This window comes from Dendropsophus ebraccatus, chromosome 1, assembly GCF_027789765.1.
Source record: "Dendropsophus ebraccatus isolate aDenEbr1 chromosome 1, aDenEbr1.pat, whole genome shotgun sequence".
Taxonomy (NCBI): domain Eukaryota; kingdom Metazoa; phylum Chordata; class Amphibia; order Anura; family Hylidae; genus Dendropsophus; species Dendropsophus ebraccatus.
Genome location: NC_091454.1, coordinates 130,804,833 through 130,827,652, shown reverse-complemented (window position 1 = coordinate 130,827,652; position 22,820 = coordinate 130,804,833). Strand labels below are relative to the sequence as shown.

General features: G+C 40.4%; 1 protein-coding gene across 3 annotated transcripts in view; it reads right to left on the bottom strand.

Annotated features, from left to right (window-relative positions):
* Positions 1-15,431: 15,431 nt before the first annotated feature.
* SFMBT2 (Scm like with four mbt domains 2) overlaps positions 15,432-22,820 on the bottom strand; it is a 162,083-nt gene continuing 154,694 nt past the window's right edge. For all 3 annotated transcript variants that reach the window (XM_069978786.1, XM_069978778.1, XM_069978795.1), the window contains one exon: positions 15,432-21,430. In XM_069978786.1, coding sequence (XP_069834887.1) covers positions 21,290-21,430 — 141 coding nt within the window. In that variant the 3' untranslated portion in view covers positions 15,432-21,289. The remainder of the gene's footprint in view (positions 21,431-22,820) is intronic.

Here is a 22,820-nt window from a genome sequence, read left to right as displayed (position 1 = left end):
CATAGGGGATGGCTTCACGGACGTGTGTGGGATGAGAACTAGTGTAATGGAGCAAGGAATTACAGGCTGTGGGTTTCCTGTACACTGACGTGGAGAGCAACCCGTCTACGACATCCACTTGGACGTCTAGAAACTCAATGGACGTACCTCCTATTTTGTAGGTAAAAAGCATGTTGACGTTATTATTGTCGTTTAGATACTCGACGAACTTCATAAAGTCGGATTCTGACCCGCTCCAAACTATGAAGACGTCATCAACAAAACGTAAGTAAGTAACCAATTTGTTACTGAAGGGGTTACGTGTGGAGAAGACAACATCATTCTCCAATTTTGCCAGAAAGAGATTGGCATAGGTACAGGAGACCGGCGTGCCCATAGCAGTGCCGATCTCCTGACCGTACCAATCTCCCTCGAACATGAAAACATTGTTATTAAGGACAAAACTTAAAGCATCACATACAAATTGCTTGTGCATAACTGACTTCTGACAGCGTGACATAAACCACTCGACAGCCTCTACACCCGCATCATGCGGGATGCGGGTGTAGAGGCTCTCTACGTCGATGGAGGCCAGAATGTACTCAGGGGACCAGCAAATAGAGTCCAATGTTTTGATGAAGTCACTTGAGTCCTTGAGGTAACCAATGATACCTGGAAGAATTGGTCTGAGTGTCCAGTCTAAATATTGCGAAAGGGCCTCTGTGGCTGATCCTATTGCTGATACGATCGGGCGCCCAGGTGGTCGGTCCAAAGATTTGTGGACCTTGGGTAGGAAATACCACCTGGGCGTCCTAGGCGTAGGGGGCAGCAACTTTTCCGCCATTTTCTTGTCCAAATTCCCAGTGGAGCAGTGTTTATTAAGGAGAGTCCTTAGTTGGTTCAATATACCTGGTATGGGGTTCTTAGGGAGCTTAGTGTAGGTTGCAGTATTGTTGAGCTGCCGATAGGCTTCCTCTAGATGGTATGTTCGTGGCATGACTACGGTGGTGCCCCCTTTGTCCGCCCGTTTGGTTATAAGATCTGGTCTATTCCTGAGCCATTTGAGGGCCCTTTGTTCAGAAAAGGACAGGTTGTTTGCTTTCTTTGGATAAATTAGAGCTTTTACTTCTTTTGAGACCATTTTGTGGAACAAGTCCAAGGGGCTACCTGGAGTGACTTGGGGGCAAAAGGTAGATCTATTACCTCCCGTAAATACGTTATCATCGTGTAGTGGCTCCTCATATTCACGCATGCCGTCAACATCTGCCAATGCTGTGATGCAGCGTACCTCGTCAGCACTGAATTCGGTCGGGGGAAAGAAGCCCAGTGGGCCGATATGGCATCTCATAGAGGACAGAACGGATTGATGCTCATTGTCACTTTTATTTTTGTTTTTAAAGAACTTTTTTAAATTAATTTTACGTATGGCCTTGAACAGGTCAATGTCAAATGTTGAGGGAGAGAAGTCTTCAACCAAGCCATAATTGAGACCCTTCGCTAACAATTGTGTACATTCCGGAGGTAAAATTTCGCCAGTGAGATTGATCACGTTAGTTGGGTTTGATACTAACGCCAGGTCACTTGTTTCCTTTTCTTTTCTCCTCGCCCTTTGTTTCCTTGCTTTCCATCCGCCTCTTCTGCTCTTACGCCTAAAGGGCCTGTCCGTCGGGTATTTGGAGGGATTCTGCCACTTGTTGTGGGTTGATCTGTGGGTGAATCATCTGACAAGCTTGTGTCAGAATCGGTTGTTAAGAATTCTGAATGCTTTTTAGGTTTATTCTTAGTCGGTCTTTTGGCTTTATTTTTCACTTGCCAGTCAAAAATTCTGTTATGTTCGTAGTCTAGTTTGTCTCTCATGAATTTATCACGTTTCTTTTCTTTTAGTTCATTCTGTGTTGTTAATAATTTCTTATCCAGTTTATTGTTAAAGGATGCAGCTTGTTCACTAGATATTCTGTTGCGATATTCATGCTTAGTTCTGCAGAGTTCTGTTGTGATTAGTTCGTATTCCTTGCGGTTGCGATTAAGTAAGAGAGACATCAAGCTTAAGGCGTGATTCAGATGTGCTTGTTGCCACTCGGTTGTAAACTCTGTATCGTGTTGGAATTGAGACGGGACTTTGTAGCTCCTCAAGCCTCTGGGTACACGCCCACATTCTTTGTAGGCTTGTAGGGAGTTTATTGTCCAGAATAAATGCATCTCTTTATCTGCCAGGGTGGTAATGCGGTATTCCAATGCCTTGGTGCTCATGATCTGTATTTCATCCTTGGTGTCACAGGACGTAAAGAATGCGCCTGCACCCTCCCTCCCTGCAGCTACGGTCTCCTCAGTACGGGTCTCCATGGCTTCACCGGGATCCATGTTAGGTAGTAGCGTGCACAGCTGATGAAGGAGGATAAATACGCAAGAGTGGAGGAACAGCAAGCCCGCACTGCATACAATCACAGTCCTAAAGCTGGATAGACGGTGGCACAGAGGAGATCTACAGTTGAGACGCCTGGGGTGCTACAATGAAGTGGTACAGGTACAGTGTAAACTGGAGAAAATAATCGAGCACTCACCAGGAGATGTCTTCAGCAGTTTATTTCATGGATTCCATAGCAGGGAGGGGGAAGGTGGAAAGGTGTAGGTGCAGGCGCATCACCTGGAATAGCTATTTCGGGACTCCTCCCTTCGTCTAGCCAGGCCGGTACGTCACACCCGGGGGGGTGTTATATACACACAGTGAGTAGTGATCAAGGGTGAAAATAAAAATGTGAACACCAGGGGACATAAGGACATACATCGTTAGCAAGCACTCATATTGGCACTAGGATACATATAATGGATGGACTATAAGAATACACTTAGATCGTTACGTTCATTAAGTCCACCAGCTCCTGTAGCATTTAACTTAGAGATCCACATTGACTCTCTTTGTAATAGAAAGTGATGCCGCTCTATCCCTTCGGGAGCTTGATTGACTCTTTCAATGCCAAGGAAACGGAGGACCCCTGTGTCGCCGCCGTGAACAGTGTGAACATGCTCGATAAGTCTAGGAACTCCTTTTTTGGATCTTATCGAGTAACAATGTTCTTTGTAGCGCGTCCACAGGGGCCTCTTCGTTTTACCTATGTAAAATCGTTTACATGTACAAACGATGGCGTACACTATGAAAGATGTCTTACAGGTAATTAGATCTTTGACTCTGCAATCAACACCGTTAAGGTTTATGTAACTGACATTAAGCATTTTACTGCAATAATTACATTGGCCGCACCGCCTGTTGCCAGTTATGGGTGCTTTTGCTAGCCATGTAGTTGTGGGGTCGCTGCGACTAATAGTGCTGAGCGCATCACCAATAGTACCGTTTTTGCGGAATGCTATAACTGGGTGTTGTAGTGCATATGTGTCCAGATCTGGGTCTTGCTGCAGCAAGTGCCAGTACTTTTTTATAGCTTTTTTGATCACTTCATTCTGTGCAGAATTCTGAAAAGCAAAAGAAAAAGCAGGTTGTGCTTTATTCTTATCATTTCTACCGTGGATAAGGTTATTTCTATCTAGACTTAAAGCTCTTTTATACGCTGACTGGACAAGTGGTTTCGGGTAGGCGCGAGCGACCAGTCTTTCTTCTAGCTCTTTAGCCTGTGTCTGAAAAGAAATGTCAGTGCTGTTCACTCGACGTAACCGGACCATTTGGCCATAGGGGATGGCTTCACGGACGTGTGTGGGATGAGAACTAGTGTAATGGAGCAAGGAAAAACGGTACTATTGGTGATGCGCTCAGCACTATTAGTCGCAGCGACCCCACAACTACATGGCTAGCAAAAGCACCCATAACTGGCAACAGGCGGTGCGGCCAATGTAATTATTGCAGTAAAATGCTTAATTTCAGTTACATAAACCTTAACGGTGTTGATTGCAGAGTCAAAGATCTAATTACCTGTAAGACATCTTTCATAGTGTACGCCATCGTTTGTACATGTAAACGATTTTACATAGGTAAAACGAAGAGGCCCCTGTGGACGCGCTACAAAGAACATTGTTACTCGATAAGATCCAAAAAAGGAGTTCCTAGACTTATCGAGCATGTTCACACTGTTCACGGCGGCGACACAGGGGTCCTCCGTTTCCTTGGCATTGAAAGAGTCAATCAAGCTCCCGAAGGGATAGAGCGGCATCACTTTCTATTACAAAGAGAGTCAATGTGGATCTCTAAGTTAAATGCTACAGGAGCTGGTGGACTTAATGAACGTAACGATCTAAGTGTATTCTTATAGTCCATCCATTATATGTATCCTAGTGCCAATATGAGTGCTTGCTAACGATGTATGTCCTTATGTCCCCTGGTGTTCACATTTTTATTTTCACCCTTGATCACTACTCACTGTGTGTATATAACACCCCCCCGGGTGTGACGTACCGGCCTGGCTAGACGAAGGGAGGAGTCCCGAAATAGCTATTCCAGGTGATGCGCCTGCACCTACACCTTTCCACTTTCCCCCTCCCTGCTATGGAATCCATGAAATAAACTGCTGAAGACATCTCCTGGTGAGTACTCGATTATTTTCTCCAGTTTACATAATTACATACTCGCTGCGGTCGTTTAGACCGCAGCAAGTATGTAGTTTATGGGAACTGACAGGACCTGCCGGGCTCGCAGCGAGAATCTCGCTGCGAGCCCGCCCGTGTGAATATACCCTTAAACTTGCAGCCCTGTGTCAAATTGGTGTGGCCTAGAGTGTGTATGTCCTAGGCTTACACTGCCTCTCCGACCCTGCTCCGCACCCTCTTCACCATAAGGAATGCCCCAGGCAGCATTTCTCTTATTCATCACCTGTCTGAACACTGCACATGAGCCTTAACGATCCAGCACAAGTGCAGTTTTCACACAGGTGATGAATAGGAGAAATGCTGCCTGGGGCATTCCTTATGGTGAAGAGGGTGGGGAGCAGGGTCGGAGAGGCGATGCAAGCCTTGAGCATAGACACTCTAGGCCATGCCAATTTGACCCAGGGCTGCAAGTTTAAAAGTTGTTTTTTAGGACTATACCTGCATCACCTGCCAGATCTTGGATTAAAAGCAGCTATCCAAAGGTACAAATCTTTTTTTTTTGGGGGGGGGGGGCAGATTATGGGTACAGAGTGGCTTTAAGTACACAATTTATACAAGTTTTTGTATTAAATATATTCATGATCTTCTATATTTTAAAAAAATCTATATTAGTATTAGTATGACTCATGCAATAATAATAGAAGCCATTTTGCTGGCTCCAACCATGTATACTATATATTCTGATTAAGGGGAGAAAGTCTCCAATAGATCTGTATATGGATAAACTATCTATGCACAGTTACAGCATTAAAGGGGAACTCTTTTTTCCCCAAATCAACTGGTACCAGAAAGTTATATAGACTTGTAAATTACCTCTATTAAATCTCAAGTCACCCAGTACTCAGCTGCTGTATGTCATGTAGGAAGTGGTGTATTCTTCCCACTCTGACAGAGTGCTGTCTGCTGACATCTCTGTCCGTGACTGAAACTGTTCAAGGCAGTAGCAAATTCCCATAGAAAATATCTACTGTTCTGAACATTTCCTGTCACGGACAGAGGTGGCAGCAGAGTACTGGAATACTTGGGGTTTTTTTCATAGAAGTTATTTACAAATCTGTATAACTTTCTGGCACCATTTGATTTGAAGAAAAAAAGTGCCCCTTTAAATAGTCTTCACTTATTTACATTCTTGTATAAAACACAAATAAAGCCTCAATCACATCTTTGCCTTCTGCCAAAGGTATACAGTATGTCGGGTGGATTCTTGATGTATTCCTTAATTTAGGCATACAGTGGAATAAATTGCCCAAGTAAGATTTCCTGGGGAAGCTATGATGATTTAATCTGTTTAGCGAAAATTTAAAGCTAATGTACCATCAGGTACATTCACTTTAAGTGTTGCACATGAATAGATCTATGCCGATGCGGGAGGCTGGTGCTGCAGTCCTTTTTGTGAACCACGGCCCAGTTCCCACATATGAGGCCAGTCTATTACCGAGCACCGGCCCGAACCAAAGCACTGGAGGCAGGCCGTCCCACCCCTGCCCCTCATGATGCGGCTCCATTGCTTCTAATGGAGAGGGGAGAGGGTTTACTCCTACTCAAGAAGGGCCGGCCAGCCTTCAGTGCTTCAGCCCGGGCTGGTGCCCAGTAACAGACTGACACAGTGCGCGGGAACTGGCCCTGGTTCACAAAAAGGACCACAGCACCGGCTTCTCTGCGCCGGCACCAGTCTATTCATGTGCAACATGTAAAGCAAGTGTAGTACCTGATGGTACATTCAATTCAAACTTGCACACTAAACATAATGCATTGACTCAGTATTGTATTGTGTTTGAGGAAGGATTACCTAAGGTGCACTGCATTTATGATAGTGTAAAAACTTCTATTTTACCCTTTTCTACTGTTTTCAGGTAATGGCAAATGGCAATTAAAAAGTTAAATCTATTGACATTTACTTCTCTACTGCCACCTCGGGTGGATACTATTATGCTGTTTTACTTACTAGTTTCTTCTACAATCTTGTATTAAAGGGATAGCAACCCTCAACTATGCCCAAGGGCTAAAGCCACAGCAAGACTTTACTTAACCCAGAATAATAACATATGCACCATAATACTACTCTCAGCTAGTCTGCACCGTAACTGCCCGTATGTCACCAGAGTTTTTCTGGTGTCATAAAACTGGAGCGACTATGTGTCGAGTCCACTATGACAGATGTCATTGCCAATACCCTGTGTACCACGATAACTCAAAACAGTATGTGAATGGGGCGTAAAGAGTCTTGGTTTATTCACTTGTGAAATGTCACACAAAACACAACACTTCTACAGCTAGAAAACATATCTAGTATCACAAAACTGTAACAGTGGTAGTACTAAAACAAACAATTCCTAAGGCTAGCCACCATATAATGTGCTGTACTGTAAAATGTTAGGAGCTAATGACACCTTCTGAAGCAGGCATTGAGTCTAAATTTACACATGCCGTATATAAGCCAGAGGGAAAATAAGCCCTAACGCAATTGGTTTCTACGTCTAGAAAAGGGCAGTGAATGCCTTGGCACAGTGACAACATAAACATGTATTAGATTATAAATTACTCAGAAAAACAAAAATCTCTTCACACGGCATAGTGACTGTAAAAGTCTTATAGCCTAATGAGAGAAGTTGCATTGAGTATTGTAACTGATAAACTAATCCATGGTAAAAAAAAAAAAAAAAAAAGTATCACTTTTTCCACTGTATCCTTTCTATTTTGTGAATTGACTCGGTTTTATGTTCATAGTCAGCTATAAACACAAAATCCTGGTAGAACAGTGCTTTCTGTCATTTAGTATTGTTGAGAACTAAGAGTAGGTCTATGTTCTTAGTGTGGTTTATTTAAAACTTGAAACAAAATGACTCAAAGGTCAGTGATGGGAAATAAATACATTCTCTATGAGCCTTTGTTCAATGACTCTTTGTTGCTTTCCCTTCAATTACTGTACAACTGTGCTGAGAAAAAAAAAAAAAAAACAACTGCTGTTCTTATTTGAGTCACTTCTTAACCATTTAGATTATTGCAAGTGAATTGGCACATTTAATACCAGTGTTCTCCATTATGTATAGGCCAAAGAGGTTTGCATTGTGCTCGGAACTGATGAGGGGAAACTGTCTACAGGTTCCCTTTTGGGAAAATTTCTGGCTTGGTTTGTTAAACTTGCTGTTATAAATAGATAGTGGTACCACTCGGTCAGGGAAGAGACAGGGAAGACACAGACAGGACCCTGCACTAACCCCCTGCCCACTGTTCCTGCCTACTTGCCACTATCAGCCCTAGGTGGCTGCAGACAACTTTTTGACCATCCCTGACTTAAAGAGAACCAATCACGGGCGAAAATGAATTTTTTTTTATTCCCTAATTAGATGTAAATCCTAATTTTAACAATATTTGTAAATATAATTAATTAATTTTAAAGCTGCGTTTTTTAAATATTTCTGTTTTACTTTCCTGCCTCGCGCCGGCTCTTTTCAAAAGAGCCGACGCGAGACAGGAAACTCCCGTCATGCAGAGCGGCAGCAAGGCCGGTGGGGGCCCGCCATCTTGATGACGTCACTTGCGTTCCACCGCTGGAACGCAAGTCACGTCTTCAAGATGGCGCCCCCCCCCCGGCCTAGCTACATCAAACAAGCGGATTAGGTAAAGTATAAGACTGTAAAGGCAGTCTGTATCTTCATGAAGTCTATTTATGAAGATACAGACTGCCTTTGCAGTCTGTATCTTATGCCTTACCTACTACTCTGTGCCGGTGCAGCAGGGCCGGCGCTGCCATCTTGATTACGTCTTTGCGTTCCACCGCTGGAACGCAAGTTACGTCATCAAGATGGCGGCGCCGGCCTTGCTGCACAGAACAGAGGATTAGGTAAAGTAGAAGATACAGACTGTAAAGACAGTCTGTATCTTCATAAATAGACTTCATGAAGATACAGACTGCCTTTACAGTCTGTATCTTCTACTTTACCTAATCCTCTGTTTCTGTGCAAGCAAGGCCAGGCGCCGCCATCTTGATGACGCAACTTGCGTTCCAACGGTGGAACGCAAATGACGTCATCAAGATGGCGTCGCCCGGCCTTGCTTACACAGATACGAAAGAGTAGGTAAGGCATAAGATACAGACTGCAAAGGCAGTCTGTATCTTCATAGATAGACTTAGGGAAAGATATACTTTAATATTAGGGACAGTGAAATTTAGATGATAGGTTCTCTTTAACGAACATGGCACACAAAATGTAGACAAGACAGACACACACAATAACAGAGGGTCAGGTAGCCGGATGAAAACCAAAGCAATGCAGAGGTTCAGACTCAGAGGCAAATGGATAGTCAGCTTATGTAGGAAATTGTCAGAGCAGATGGTAAGCAAGGTCAGAAAGCAAATGAAAGGGGCCAGAAAAACCACAGGAAATCCATGGGGAAACGTGGAGGAGCTGGGATAGCAAGGAGGGATCCAGACTTAGTATCCAGCACGGGGAAAACACGGGGAAAGCTGTATAGGAGACCAGGGGTCGGATCCAGAACGTAATTGGACCATCTTCATCTTCATCTCCAACCTGCTAACTAAACATGCTGACTGGCAGGAGACCTGTCAGTCACAGAATACCAAAACAAAAAGTTAACTCTAAAGTAGCCAAAAAGAACTCAGCAGAGCAGACACGGGTGGGTCAGTTAATAAGCAAAACAGAAGGAGTAAAACAGTGTTCAGACAGAGTTAACAACATAGAAAAAACAAAAACTCATGGCCAAAAACGCAATCTTTGCCACAGAGGTCATAAGTTCACTCAGTGGAACCGATGTCTTATCGGGCACGGACATGACACTCTTAGTCATGTTCTAAGGTCTCCTAAATTAGTCATATACGGACTTGAAGGGGAGCTACAGTACCTTCAAAAAGTGACAGAGAGCTATTTTGCATATCTTTCTTCCTAGAATTCCCAGTAAACCTCTGCATGCCCTTTTGGCAATCTCCTCAAGAAGAAACATTACTCTCTGCTCCTAATGTAGAGAAGTACTGTAAGATAAGATTTACAGTAAAAGAATATAAGTTTAACATGAAACCCCACACATGCCTAGACAGTGGGAATTTCCCTATTTTTGTCTAGGTCGATAAAAAAAACCCTGGCCTTTAGTTTTATAGCCACTAAATCTTGCACCTTCAAAGCCCACATTTGACCAAGTGAAGATGACAATATATAGCACTGTCAACCTTATGCAGCCAAACAAAAGTCTTCAGAACCAGGAAAGTTATCATACCCTCTCCTTGGCTAGTGTTGCTCTCTGCCGATAGCTAGGTGAACCAGGTCCGCTTTGTCCCTCTGATAAGCACATATATTATCTAACAATGATCCCTTATTTTATGTATTTTCAGAGTCTTCTCCCTAAATCTTTTTCTGGCTATTTCCTATTCTCACAGTCAGCTCCACAACATCTGTATATAGTCAGATCAGAATATTGTACAGTTGTAGAAAATTGCTATTTTTCTAGCTAAACCAATACTTAGAATTTTCTTTCCAACTAATTTTGACCCTTGAGTCTTGAAATGTGGGTATTGCTGCCTAACATCTCTAGTATCGAGGCTGCAGCATTTTACCTTACTGAAACCTGTCACCACCACAGTGATCAAGCTCTTTAGAGAACTGTGAATTTATAGCTCCTATATTTCAGTATTCAGGCACTGCCATATGACACCACACATACTTGGAAGGAGAAATATGCACGGTCTTTATAGTCAACAGGAAATCAGGTGGGAAAAAAAAGAAATTTTCCTTAGAAGACTAGTGATTAAACAGCTGCTGCAAGACTTTCAAAGAACCATTTGTCCCACCACAAAGGAGAAGGGTCTAAAGTGATGAGAACATCTTATTCCATAGCTGTTTTTTGCTGAGTGAAACCTTCTCATGTGTCATCACTTTTTATCCAGGGTGATTTTATTCTGTGTATCATCACTCTGACTTCACTGATCAGCGCTATTGAGAGTTATTGCAATATTCTATGGTGGAGAGCCCTCCATACATAAACTTTAGTCATGGTGGCTTTCAATATGCCATGATCATAGGATGCTACCTTACAAGGTCAGGTCATCAAATCTCTGCAGTGCTAGTGCTTCGCTAGAGCTTATCAGTGCTTTATGGTATAATATCTAGGAGCAAATGAGGTCTGCTGTGCAGCAGTAGCTCTTACAGGTGACAAAGAACACCCTGAATGTAAATCATTTGTTCCAGGATGACTCTAGAATCAGTATCAGTGCAAGCATCATATTCTAGACAGCGGCAGGATGATTTCGCACGTTTTTATGTAGTTTTCTACATGGGAACTGTCATTAGAAACAATTTTGTTGTGTGTTGTCTGACAGAGGCATCAATATCTAGCACATTTGTAATTCACTTAATTTAAAAATAACGTTTTCTGTGTTAAATTTGAAGTTATAACATCGGCCACTAGGGGTCACTATTTTGAGCTCCACTCAGACCAAAAGCTCTGCTCCCATGCTGTCAATCTGCAGGGAGAGCGCAACAGTGACACTGAGAGGAATCAACTTACCATTAGGTGGAAAGTTACAAAGCCTGTGCCATGGAGTACACTAGCCGTATCCCCTGCTTGCCCGTTGAGCAGGCAGGGGGGTGCAGCAAGGCAGGGAGGAGGCGTGGCCTCCTCCCACACCTCATTCACCATGATGTATGCTCAGGAGGTCAGGCCAGATTCACTAAGAGGTTAGGTCAGGACTGATTGTTTTTGTTTTTTTTGCCTCAATCATATCTCATTAAAAATACTGTATATGGCCAACAGAGAATATATAACAAAGTCACAATGAATCAGCTCATAAACTTGTGAATCAACTCATAAAATGTTTTAATAGCACTTTATTAACATGGTGGTTTACAATTCTGTCAAGTAGAAAGGGTTGGCTTTTAATACAAATTAAAATAAATCTCTGTAAATAGATTTTACTTATATACAAGGAAAATGTATATACATAATACAGAAAAAGCACAACTGCATGCCCTTGCCCAAAAAAACAAAGCTCAAAATCATTACAATATATTTTACATTGTATGAGGATTGACAGCATTCGATAACATTAACCTATAAACATTCAAAATGGCGCCTACTGTTCTCATCACTTCATTAGTTGTTCCAAATGTAGGAAAGGAAAACACATGAATAAAGTACTTGCAAATCAATCTTTAATAACAATCTTGTACCCTTTATAACAATATAAAAGCAGGCAAAAATGAATCTAGTAACAAAAGTCGGATTACTATTGGTTAGAATCCTTTAAATGCTGCATTATTTATTTGACCACATAGCCTCCTATTCTGGCTGGGTTCACACTACGTATATTTCAGTCAGTATTGTGGTCCTCATATTGCAACCAAAACCAGGAGTGGATTAAAAACACATAAAGGCTCTGTCCACACAATGTTGAAATTAAGTGGATGGCCGCCATATAACAGTAAATATTTCATTCATTTCATTTCATATTCCATTATTTCAATATAACAGCCGTTGTTTTAAAATAACAGCAAATATTTGCCATTATATGGCGGCCATCCACTCAATTTCAACATTGTGTGAACAGAGCCTTTCTGTGTTTTCAATCCACTCCTGGTTTTGGTTGCAATATGAGGACCACAATACTGACTGAAATATACGTAGTGTGAACCTAGCCTCTATATGTATTGCATTTCTTTCCACATTTCATTCCAGAACAGCTAAGCAGACTCCTTAAACTGACAAACAAGTTATCTAATAATTTCAGAGGAAATGGGGAAAAAAGAGTTCTGCTAAGTGAAATATAATTTCTACAGTCAAAATTCCAAAGAGCATTGCAGTAAAGAATAAGGCATCGAAACCCCAAGACGATTTCCAGATCAGACTTTCCTGCCCACAGAATAGAGAGTAAACCCTAGACAGGATATTCAACATTCGTGATATGACTTTATAACATAATGGAGATTGAGTAATAGTTTATGGGAAAAGTAGAGAAGTTATACATATGCTTTTCTATCATCAATATCCTCCAATCCTTAAAAAAATAAAATAAAGACATAATGTGGGAAGTTTAGGGTCCAGAGACAGAGGGGGCCCAGAGTGATAATGTTACTTTTTGTCCGGGTGGAGAATGGTGCTGGATCTGCTAAGATATATGAAGATATAATACAACAGGCTGCACTTAGTGGCCACACATATAACATACATATCTCTTGACAGAGTGTTTTGATAGCCTTTCTTCCTGATACACATTTTGACATATATTGAGCTATAGTGAAAGTTAAGGAAGGGCCTCCTGGTTGTGCCCCTGAATGTGAACACAGCTGTAATATCCCAAATGGAATGGCAGCACTTGGTAGTGAACCCATTATGTGGTCTGTTTCCATCCTTAGTAACTAAAGAGGTAAGCGGAAGGACCATGCTAAACATTAGCCTGATAAGGAATATACCTTGTATATTTGTTGAGCTACACGTTAAATTTTAGACTTCAAGATGCAAGTCCAGGTGCAGTATAGAAATAGGCATTTATGAACATTGTCTGTGGGTGTTAGAACTAGATCAACTTTGTCTCCTGCTGTTCAACCCTGTTTAACAATCTCAATCTTAAATGAAAATAAAATTACATAGATGAAGGCTAAAATATAATGCCAATTATTAAAGGAGTATTCCACAGAAAAAAATAAATAAATAAAAGCAACTGGCCATTCTTTTTAATATGGCACAATGTTCCCTGCTGCCACCTCTGAGTTGGGAACTGTCCAGAGCAGGAGCAAATCCCCAGTGCAATCGTCGCTTACTCTGGATAGTTCCAGACACAGAGAGCAGGGACCGGGTGGCAACAGGCAGCACAGCGTCTGACTGGAAAGCATTACGCAGCATCTTTAGGGCATACAGGTAGACCTTTTTGGCATCTGTTACAGTAAAAAGTTTTTTTTTTTCTTCTCTGAAATACCTTTTAAGTGTCAAATTAGTAACAGAGCAAATATTCTATAGATTTATTTTCTTTTTAAAGTTCGTGTTATGATTATACATACATGGAGAGGCATTGTTCATGTGTAACTTTAAGGATAAGGTTAAGGACATGATAGGTATGTTTCACAATATTCTTATTTGGGTATGTTCACACTACGTAAGAGACCGGCCGTTCCGTGACCCGGCCGGGTCACGGAACGGCCGGTCTCTGGCCGGATCATCTCGGCCGGTACTTACACTCGCTTCACTGTGTGAAAGTAGTTTTACGTAGTGTGAACATAGCCCTGTACTGTAAGGCCTCATTCACATGTCATTATATTCTATCCGTTATAGCAAATACTGATTTCTTTGCAACCCATTAGTTTCTATGGTGTAATTCACACATCCCCATTAATTGCGGATCCACAATCCGCAACACAAAAAAGGACTGGTTGTAATGTGGTTCACAACTGCACAACCGGCAATGTGATTTGAGGCTATAGGAAACTCCGCAATTTGCGGAGAGCACATTGCAATCCGCAAAACCCTCCGCAATTGCTGCTTGCACTTTTGTGACATCACCGATCTCCTCCTGGCAGGAAATAGCTCCAGGAGGCCACAATGGATGTGGAAAAGCTAATCCTGTTGATCCAGGAGCGTAGATGTCTTTGGGACAAATGAGAGAATTATAATGGCCCCCAAATGATCATGTGGGCTTTTTGGGGGATTGGGACAGCTAGTGACATCATTTTTGCCAGCCCCCCTTTTTAGTTTAGACTTATACCTTTAGTTTTCGGATCTGCAAAATACAAAGCACAATACGGAGCACAATACAGATGATATTTTGCGGACTGCAGAGAAAAAGTTGTGGATCACGAATTTCATGCCTGAAAAAACACTGACATGTGAATAAAGCCTAAAACTGAACCTTTCTTTCTGTCTTACATTTCTGTTACTTCTAATAACAAGAAGGTATGTGATGCAAATCATATAAGGGTAGGTCACATTGTGCTCCTTACCCATAAAGGTTGCCATGAATAAATAAGGATTCCTACATAGGCTTTCAAACAGAAGCTTGTGGAATACCATTATCCTATATTAACCTTTCCAAGCTAATCAAACACAATGTAAGGCTGGGAACACTGGCATTAAACAGCCAAATAGATTTGTCAAAATACAAATTAATAAACTATGACATCTTATGCTTTGTGTCTATACAACATATTGGTCTTCACGGTTATTTCATCTTTCAAATTTTCCTCGTGCATTCCTTAAGTGGGAAAATAGAAAGCAGGTTTCCATTCTAATTAATTTAAACTGTTTGTGAATAATGGGCTAGTGCAGCACCTAAACACAAATAGAGCAGTTAGGTGAGCAGAAGCAAATATAAAGGGGTTGTCCTACAAAGAGAGCTACCATCATTTTCAGCTTTAAGCTATGTTCCTACTACGTTCTCACAATCCCTGTTATAAAACTACGGCCGGAATTAATGATCATGATCATTAATTGTCAGGTTTTTTTGCGCTTATCATTAGGCAATGGGAACATAGCCTATAGGCAGTGCTCACCACAGGTCTGACAAAATATTATTTGCTGCCAATCATTTCATCTAGGTATTGCTTGGATGTTCTGACTCTGTTTGTGGGTTTTTTGTTTTCCCCCCTATAATTATGAAATCTTACCATTAAATCCATATTCCCTAATAGTTTACATGGATAGGAATTCCATAGATTTTGAGAGAAAGGAAAACATTCATGTGGCACATTCTTCTTTTGGGCACTTAAAGCTAAGGTTTATGTGTCACTTAAAAAACTGTTTATATGTTGAAGAGACATGTTAAAAGTTTTGATCAGTCAAGTTCTAGATGCTCCTGAGCAATTGATAGAACAAGCAGGATTCTCAGTCATGTAGCATAGAGCTGGGAAAGAGAATGCCACATTTCTCCCAGCTCATTCTGGTGATCAACTGGGGTCTGGACTCCTTTGATATGTCTCTATAACCCCTCAACAGATTTTTAAAGTGACAGTGCCTATTTAAAGAGTACCTTTAGTAAGGCATAGCTATGCATTGAGAGATGGACCTGACATTCCCATAGAATTACATGGAGTTGAGTCTCACTCTGTAGATGGGAGCTATAGAGATTCTTAATCTCCCAATGCATAGTAATATGCAAAATGTATTCCAGCACCAAATTCAAAACCGATGTATATTAGAAAAATTACTATTTTGCGCAGTGCTGCATGATAGTCATTTTTTTCACAAATCACTGAAGGTATACTTTAACAATATTCTTTCACACCCAGTTTAACGCTTAGCTTGATGTGATTACTAGTTAGTCCTCTGTCCATCAGGCTTCACTGTTCAATAATCTAAAGACTGTAAAGGGAACATCAAGGGACATTCTGAAAGTATTCTGTTGTCATACACATATATTTACTGTAATATTAAGCACAGATCGAGTGGGAGTCTTCATGAACACAGGAAGCCAACAGTGTGATGTCACATCTAAAAATGTCATGAAAAAAATCCCTGTTTTATTTTACTTCTTGACATTTGGAAATGCCATATTGAATAAATCATTCAGAAATTAGGTGTTTTTACTGGAATTCTTATACATGTGTTTTTGTTTCCTATTTACAGGAAAAAAGAGGACTTCTGTACATTCTTAGAGACACTAAAAGAGCATAGCAGATAACAGTTGTAATAATGGTCTGGATTAGAATGATCAGTTATAGAATATATTACATATGCTTTAGCAGCAACCTCTAAAAGAGCGATCTACTGCCCAAGAACTAAACCGCTTGTAATAGGCAGGTTTTACTCCCAGTGTGAAACACCACAGTACTCTTAAAAGGTACCCTTTGGTTCTTCTAAAAAAAAAATTCTAATAAAATGTTTATAAAGTTTAACTATCTCATGTCCGCTTATGTCATCTATTTTGCCAAAGTTCCTTTGATCCAATTTCCTCTATACATTTTGGTATAGGGTCAGATCTATGCAAGAATAGAGGTCTTAGACTGCTAAAGCATATTGTGCATAAGGTAGCTTGAAAAGCAGATGGTCTTTTTACTTAAATAGAATCAGAGAAAGCATGGCAGAAAGATGAAAAAAGAGGGTACAAGGTGATTTAACTTTACATTTAAAGGCTGTAAGCCTTGTGAGCAGGGTTATTACTCCTCATGTTTGGTTTGATGGCTACATATGTATCACTGTAATGTCTGATTTTGTCTGATATACATACCCCCAGAATTGTAAAGTGCTGCCGAATATGTTGGGGCTATATAACTAAAATTTTTAAAAAATTAAAATTTATTTATATATATATATATATATATATATATATATATATATATATATATATAGATAAATGAAATCGACTGCAGCACTTCAGGCTTAGTGAAAAAAACTTAGATGGTGGTTATTCCATACAAAAACACAGGGTGAACAGCGACGTTTCGACGTCACAATGACGTCTTTCTTAAGCCAGTGATTTATCTATCTATCTATCTATCTATCTATCTATCTATATATATATATATATATATATATATATATATATATATATATATAAGTTTCAGTATTGCTTGTCATTTTTTTTTTTATGTAAACCTCTGCTCCTTTTGGGCTAAATATTTATACAGGTCAAACAACATTAGATGCAGTAAGATGTTCTTAACCCTCATAAAGACTAATACTGCCTCGGAAAAAATGTTGTCTTGCACTGTACATTGGAATATAACTTATATAGAAGAACTTCCTTTTTATGCAGAATTCCAGTCATTACTAGTTTTATTACAAAAACTAAACTATAAATGTAAAAACCCCCAACAAAGTGTTTCTGTCGCTTTTTTCTGTAATTTTCCCTTTGTAGAAATAAGCAACAAATAAGCAAGATATTTAATGTCTGCAAATATAACTTACATGCCTGAGTGAACTGGACAGGTCCTGTCTAATCCCCCGCACATCATGAGTACAGGTAACATTAGGCATATTGCATTATAATAACTATATTAGCTTGTAGCAATTTTGGCCACAAAGAGCTAAAATCCAGTTAGATTTATATGATTGATAGTGCTGGAAATAGCAAAGAAATGTGACCAATGATACTGTCAGGTATATGGGCATCTTAGTGCAATCATTTTAACTGCACGGTTAGTTTTAGACCAAATGAAACAGTAACTTGAAATTCTCTTGTGACCGGCAATTAAAATCAAGCTCATGCCCAATAAGTAATGCATCGGTGAGTGTGTGATTTTACACTTATCCTTAGCTTTCAGGAGAGGAACACATAAGAAGTATGGAATACAGATTAACAGATTTTGCATTATACCAGCTGTATATTAGTCAGGTGAAACAGGTGAACATGGAACAGCACACTAACACTTTATGGCTATGTTCACACAACATTATTTTTGAGTAAAGAACTGACACTGATTGCAATGGAATCAGCGTCCGTTCTTTACTGCAGGGGCGGCATTGCATTGAAGTCAATGCAATTCCGTCCGCTATGTTCACACATTGTACATGCCTTTTACTTTCCATTGAAGTGAATGGTTAATTGATTTGCGGGCACACCCAACAGTGCCTGCAAGTCAATTTTAAAAAAAGAACATTCCTGCAGATGGTACAGAGGTATCGGCAGCAGGAATGTGCTGAATGCAACGGATACTGGTAAATGTTGTGTGAGCGTAAATGCCCATAAAGGGAGGAAGTATATGTGTATATGTATCGTATATATATGCATTTGTATCTATGTGTGCATGAGAGCATGTAACTGATTATTTCTGGAGGTACTATATGCCTATTTTTATATATTTATGTTTGGGAGTTTACCGATGTATGTCCATGTTTCAGTATGTAAGTATACCCATATATAAGAATGTATATTATTACATGCATTATTACGTATGTATTGCATATGTACAGGATATGTGTGTGTGTGTGACTGTATGTACACAATGAACCTCATATTAAATTTTACTATGGGCCTTTTTTCTACATCCAAATATTTTTCTACATCATAACATTGCTGGTTTCACAATTCTTCAGATGTGTCAGTTAGATGCATACATTGGCAGGATTCCCTAAAATATATACTCGATACATACCTGCACATTTAGAGGCATCCATCCTGCCTAGGGTCCCATGTTAAATAATATATGTTTTTTTGTTTTTTACAGGATTGAGCGCAGAGGAATAGCACAGACCTCTGTACTATTCCATGCATACATTCTGAGCAGAGGCAAAAATTACAAATGTTGGCCTTAATTTAGTATATGGGGGCTTATGGATCAGTTTATCACGTGTACCTGTGCTTATGTGAAATGGATTTGGCTGTACACTGCTTAAAGGGGTTAACTGGGACATTAATGGTGTGTTCACACCTACAGGATCTGCAGCTGATTTTCTGCAGCAGATTTAATTTAAATAACTGAACACAGCATCAAATCTGCTGCAGATCTGCTGCAGATCCTGTAGGTGTGAACGTACCCTAAGAAGTCATAAAAGTACTAGAAAATGTGGATATATTCATACCGAAAGATATTTCAAAGCACTAACCATTCCTGATTGGAGTAGTGTGAGTAGTTCTCAGGCATTCCGGCCTGCTGCCTCCCACTACTCCTCCTAGCAGTCTGCATCCCTGTCCTGCTCCCACTACTCCTCCTAGCAGTCTGCATCCCTGTCCTGCTCCCACTACTCCTCCTAGCAGTCTGCATCCCTGTCCTGCTCCCACTACTCCTCCAAGCAGTCTTCATCCACACCCAGCTTTACCCATTGACCAGGATCTCTCAAAAGAAATATCATGTGCTAAGCCCTTTAGGTTTTAGACTGTGTTCACACTCATCCATGTCTCCCCGCCCACAGGACTCTTCATAACAGTGCATGCCTTATTAGTATAACTGCCCACGACCCTCTGCATACCAGCTTATACTATTGTACCACTGTCACATTTGTAATGCTGTAAAACTAGCACAATTTTAAACGAATAATGCAATTCACAGGAAAAATTTTTTTACAGCTATTTGCATTTTTCCCAGAGTAGCAGTAAAATGTGATGTTACCACAATGTTACTGCTACAATATGCAACAGGGTATTCTGTTACGCAGAGGGCTGTGGCCAGGTATTCAGTGTGGCACAAACGTAGCTTAGGCAGTCCGCATCACGCATTGTTGTGAAGAGGCCTGTGGGTGGTGATCCATAAAAGAGAGTGAGGCTGCAGATGAGTGTCAGGGATGTAAGAGGGCTGCAGAGGGTTGTGGGCTGGCTTAGCATGAAAAAACACAATGACATCACAGAGCCGGAATTATGAGAGTGCTGATTGTGTGATAGGAGGAAGGCAACTGATATAAAAGAGGACCAGAAGACTGCTCTGGAGGCCATCTGACTGGTTTCTGTAGCTTTAAAAGAGTAGGGAACTTCTAACAGCCATAAGATGAAACATTGACCAGGATGCCATCGGAAGTTTACAGCCAAGAAGAAAGTTAAGAGTAGGAAAACCCCTTTAACACAGTGTGAAACTAGCCTTGGGCTGGGTTGACACATAATTTTTGTTTCAGTTTAACATATACATTTTCTACTGATAAATCATATATGTTACCGGATGCTAAAAACAGATGCTGCTGTATGCCACACAGTAGAATTTATTTCCTACTTTCTTACATTAAAAAAAAAGCGTAATTGACCAGGTTTTTGTGTACCTCCAAAGTAAAACATATTGTAATGGAAACAGTAAAATAGAGAATAAAACAAACTTTTGGCACAATTTAATGCACATGTGTTCCCTACGGGGAGGCACTGGTGCCAGCTTATCTCTCCAAGAACAAAGGGGTTTGGAAGTGAAAATCCACTATGCCAGACCCCTACTCAGAGGAGAAGAGAATTCTGAGGCCCCCATACACTTTATACTGGCAGTGGGTTTCACAATTTAGTATAAAGTGTATGGGGAACTCATGTCTCACATTTCATAACCACAAATGATACAGCATATACATTTAAAGTAAAAAAAAAAATGAAAGTTAATTTTGCTTGTCTAGAATTAAATTTGTCTGTGGAAAAGGTGGTGGACTTTATGTGGTCCTACAGGAAAACAGATACAGAAGTGACATCCTAGGGCTGAATTAGAAGGAAGAAAACAAAACAAGGATGGAAGTGAAGCTCCGGGAGCCCTAAATAGTATATTTCTCATACATTTCTACCTATCACAGTATACTATTGCAAAGGCAGACCTAGAAATTAAAACAGGTACATCTCAGCCTTATCATTCTTTAAATCGGATACCTAGATCCACTTTGCGAGTCCAGCTTTACAGCTCAATGACAGGTTAACTGCAAGTGAAGTCTCCTGCAATTTATTACTCTGCAAAGGAAGATAGACCTCTCCTGCTGTGAAAGGCTTTATTTTCTCCAGATTGGTATTAAAATGACAAAAAGCAACACTAGAAAGTGAACTACTATATCAAAGCTTTCATTTAAGCCACAGATCACGGTAAAAACAAACACACGCTTTCAATATGAAAGAAGATTACACGTTTTGCTAAAAGATCAGACATGCCAAAGTATGCCTTTATATCAGACAAACGGGACCAAAAATGCTTCTTTTGTTTGTGTAAGATTCCTGTGGTTTTCATAGCCATGATTAGGCATAGCTACAGTAAAATGGCTGCAATATCTACATATGCTTACAAATAGTGAAAAAAAACTTTTTTTTCCCGTTATAGTGCTTGAAAACCCTTTTTTTTTTTTTTTTACCTTAACAATAAATCTAGGTTAGATACAGCAAAGCACCTCAGAGGGTTCAGTTGGCATATTGTGCATAGAATGCCACTTTGACTCTCTCAATCTGGTGGCAGAGCTTGATGGCAGGGCCTAGTTTTAGTTCCATACAGTCTTGAACTGTGGGAAGAGTCAGAAGTAAGAATGCTTGTCCATCTATGTCCTGAAAATACAGAATACACAAATTATTGTATACCCTCTTTATAGAAGCAATATTCTCCTTGGAAATGAAACATTAGACATTAAATAGGCCATTAAAAAACAATCTTGCATATTCTGGCAGAGGTATCAATAGCATATTTTAATTCACTTCATAAAAAAAAAAATGTTTTCTGTGTGTAATTCAAAGTTTTAACACTAGTCACTGGTTATCAGGGGCGCTGCGGGCTCCAGTGACATGCGGCTGCTCAGCTGAGGAGCCTCTCATGTGTTGGATATCAGGACTCAGGAGTCCGGACCAATCACGTTCTGGTCTGGGATTCTGGTCCTGTATTTAAAGAGCCAGCGGTCAGTTCCTGATCGCTAGCTATTAAGGTTCATACCCTGATCCCAACTCCCCCTGTCAATTCCTGCGATCCCCGTTCCTAATTCCTTTGCTTGCTCGGCCTGTTATCTGACCTCCCACCTCACCTCTGACTAACCGACTGATTTTGTACTGCGTTGCCCGTTTGTTTCTGACTTGGCTTGTTCACTATCCGATATTGTGTTTGTCCATCTGTCTTGTTTTGTGTTACACGTACTCAGGATAGGGAACGTCTTTGTGGTTGTCCGCGGCTGCCTAGGGCCGGTTGAGGCAAGTAGGTAGGGACAGTGGGTGTGTTCAGTCTTAGGGCCCACTGTCTTGTCTTGTCCTTGCCTCCCCGTCCCTGAAATGATGCTTATATTTAAAAATTGTTTTCTTTGTATGTTTTTACAATGCAATTGTGGCACAATTTTACACAATTGTACCAAAATTGGCACAATTCTGGCTAAAATAGAACTATTTTGTTACCACAATTTTGCAGTCAAAAATTGTCTTATTTTAGCCAAAATTGTGGCAATCGCTTTAAAATTGCATGATTTTTACAGTGATTTCAGCAAGTTTGCTGCAAAATCGCATTAAAAAAATACCAAAAAGCTATTTTGTAATATATGCATACATTGATTTATACAGTAAAAATTAAATGAAATCCTATGTGTCACTATCATATACACAAAGTATACAGTATATGATTAGTTTGAGTTGATGCCTCTCTGTCTAGATGAACTCCTGTGCTGTCTGATGATATGATGTCCATGGTTGCTGGCTCCCTGCACTTTAATTGGCAGCATGGGAGCAGAGCGTTGACTATCCCCCCATCACTTCCTGTCCACCATCCAACTGTTCTGTTATTGATCAGCATTCATTCACAACCGGCCAGTGAGCTAACATAGTTACACCTTGTGGTCAATGTTATAACTTTGAATTATACACAGAAAACAACTTTTTTTTTTTAAATGAAGTGAATTACAAATACATCAGATATTGATGCCTTTGTCAGAATATGCAAAGTTGTTATTAATGACAAGTACTC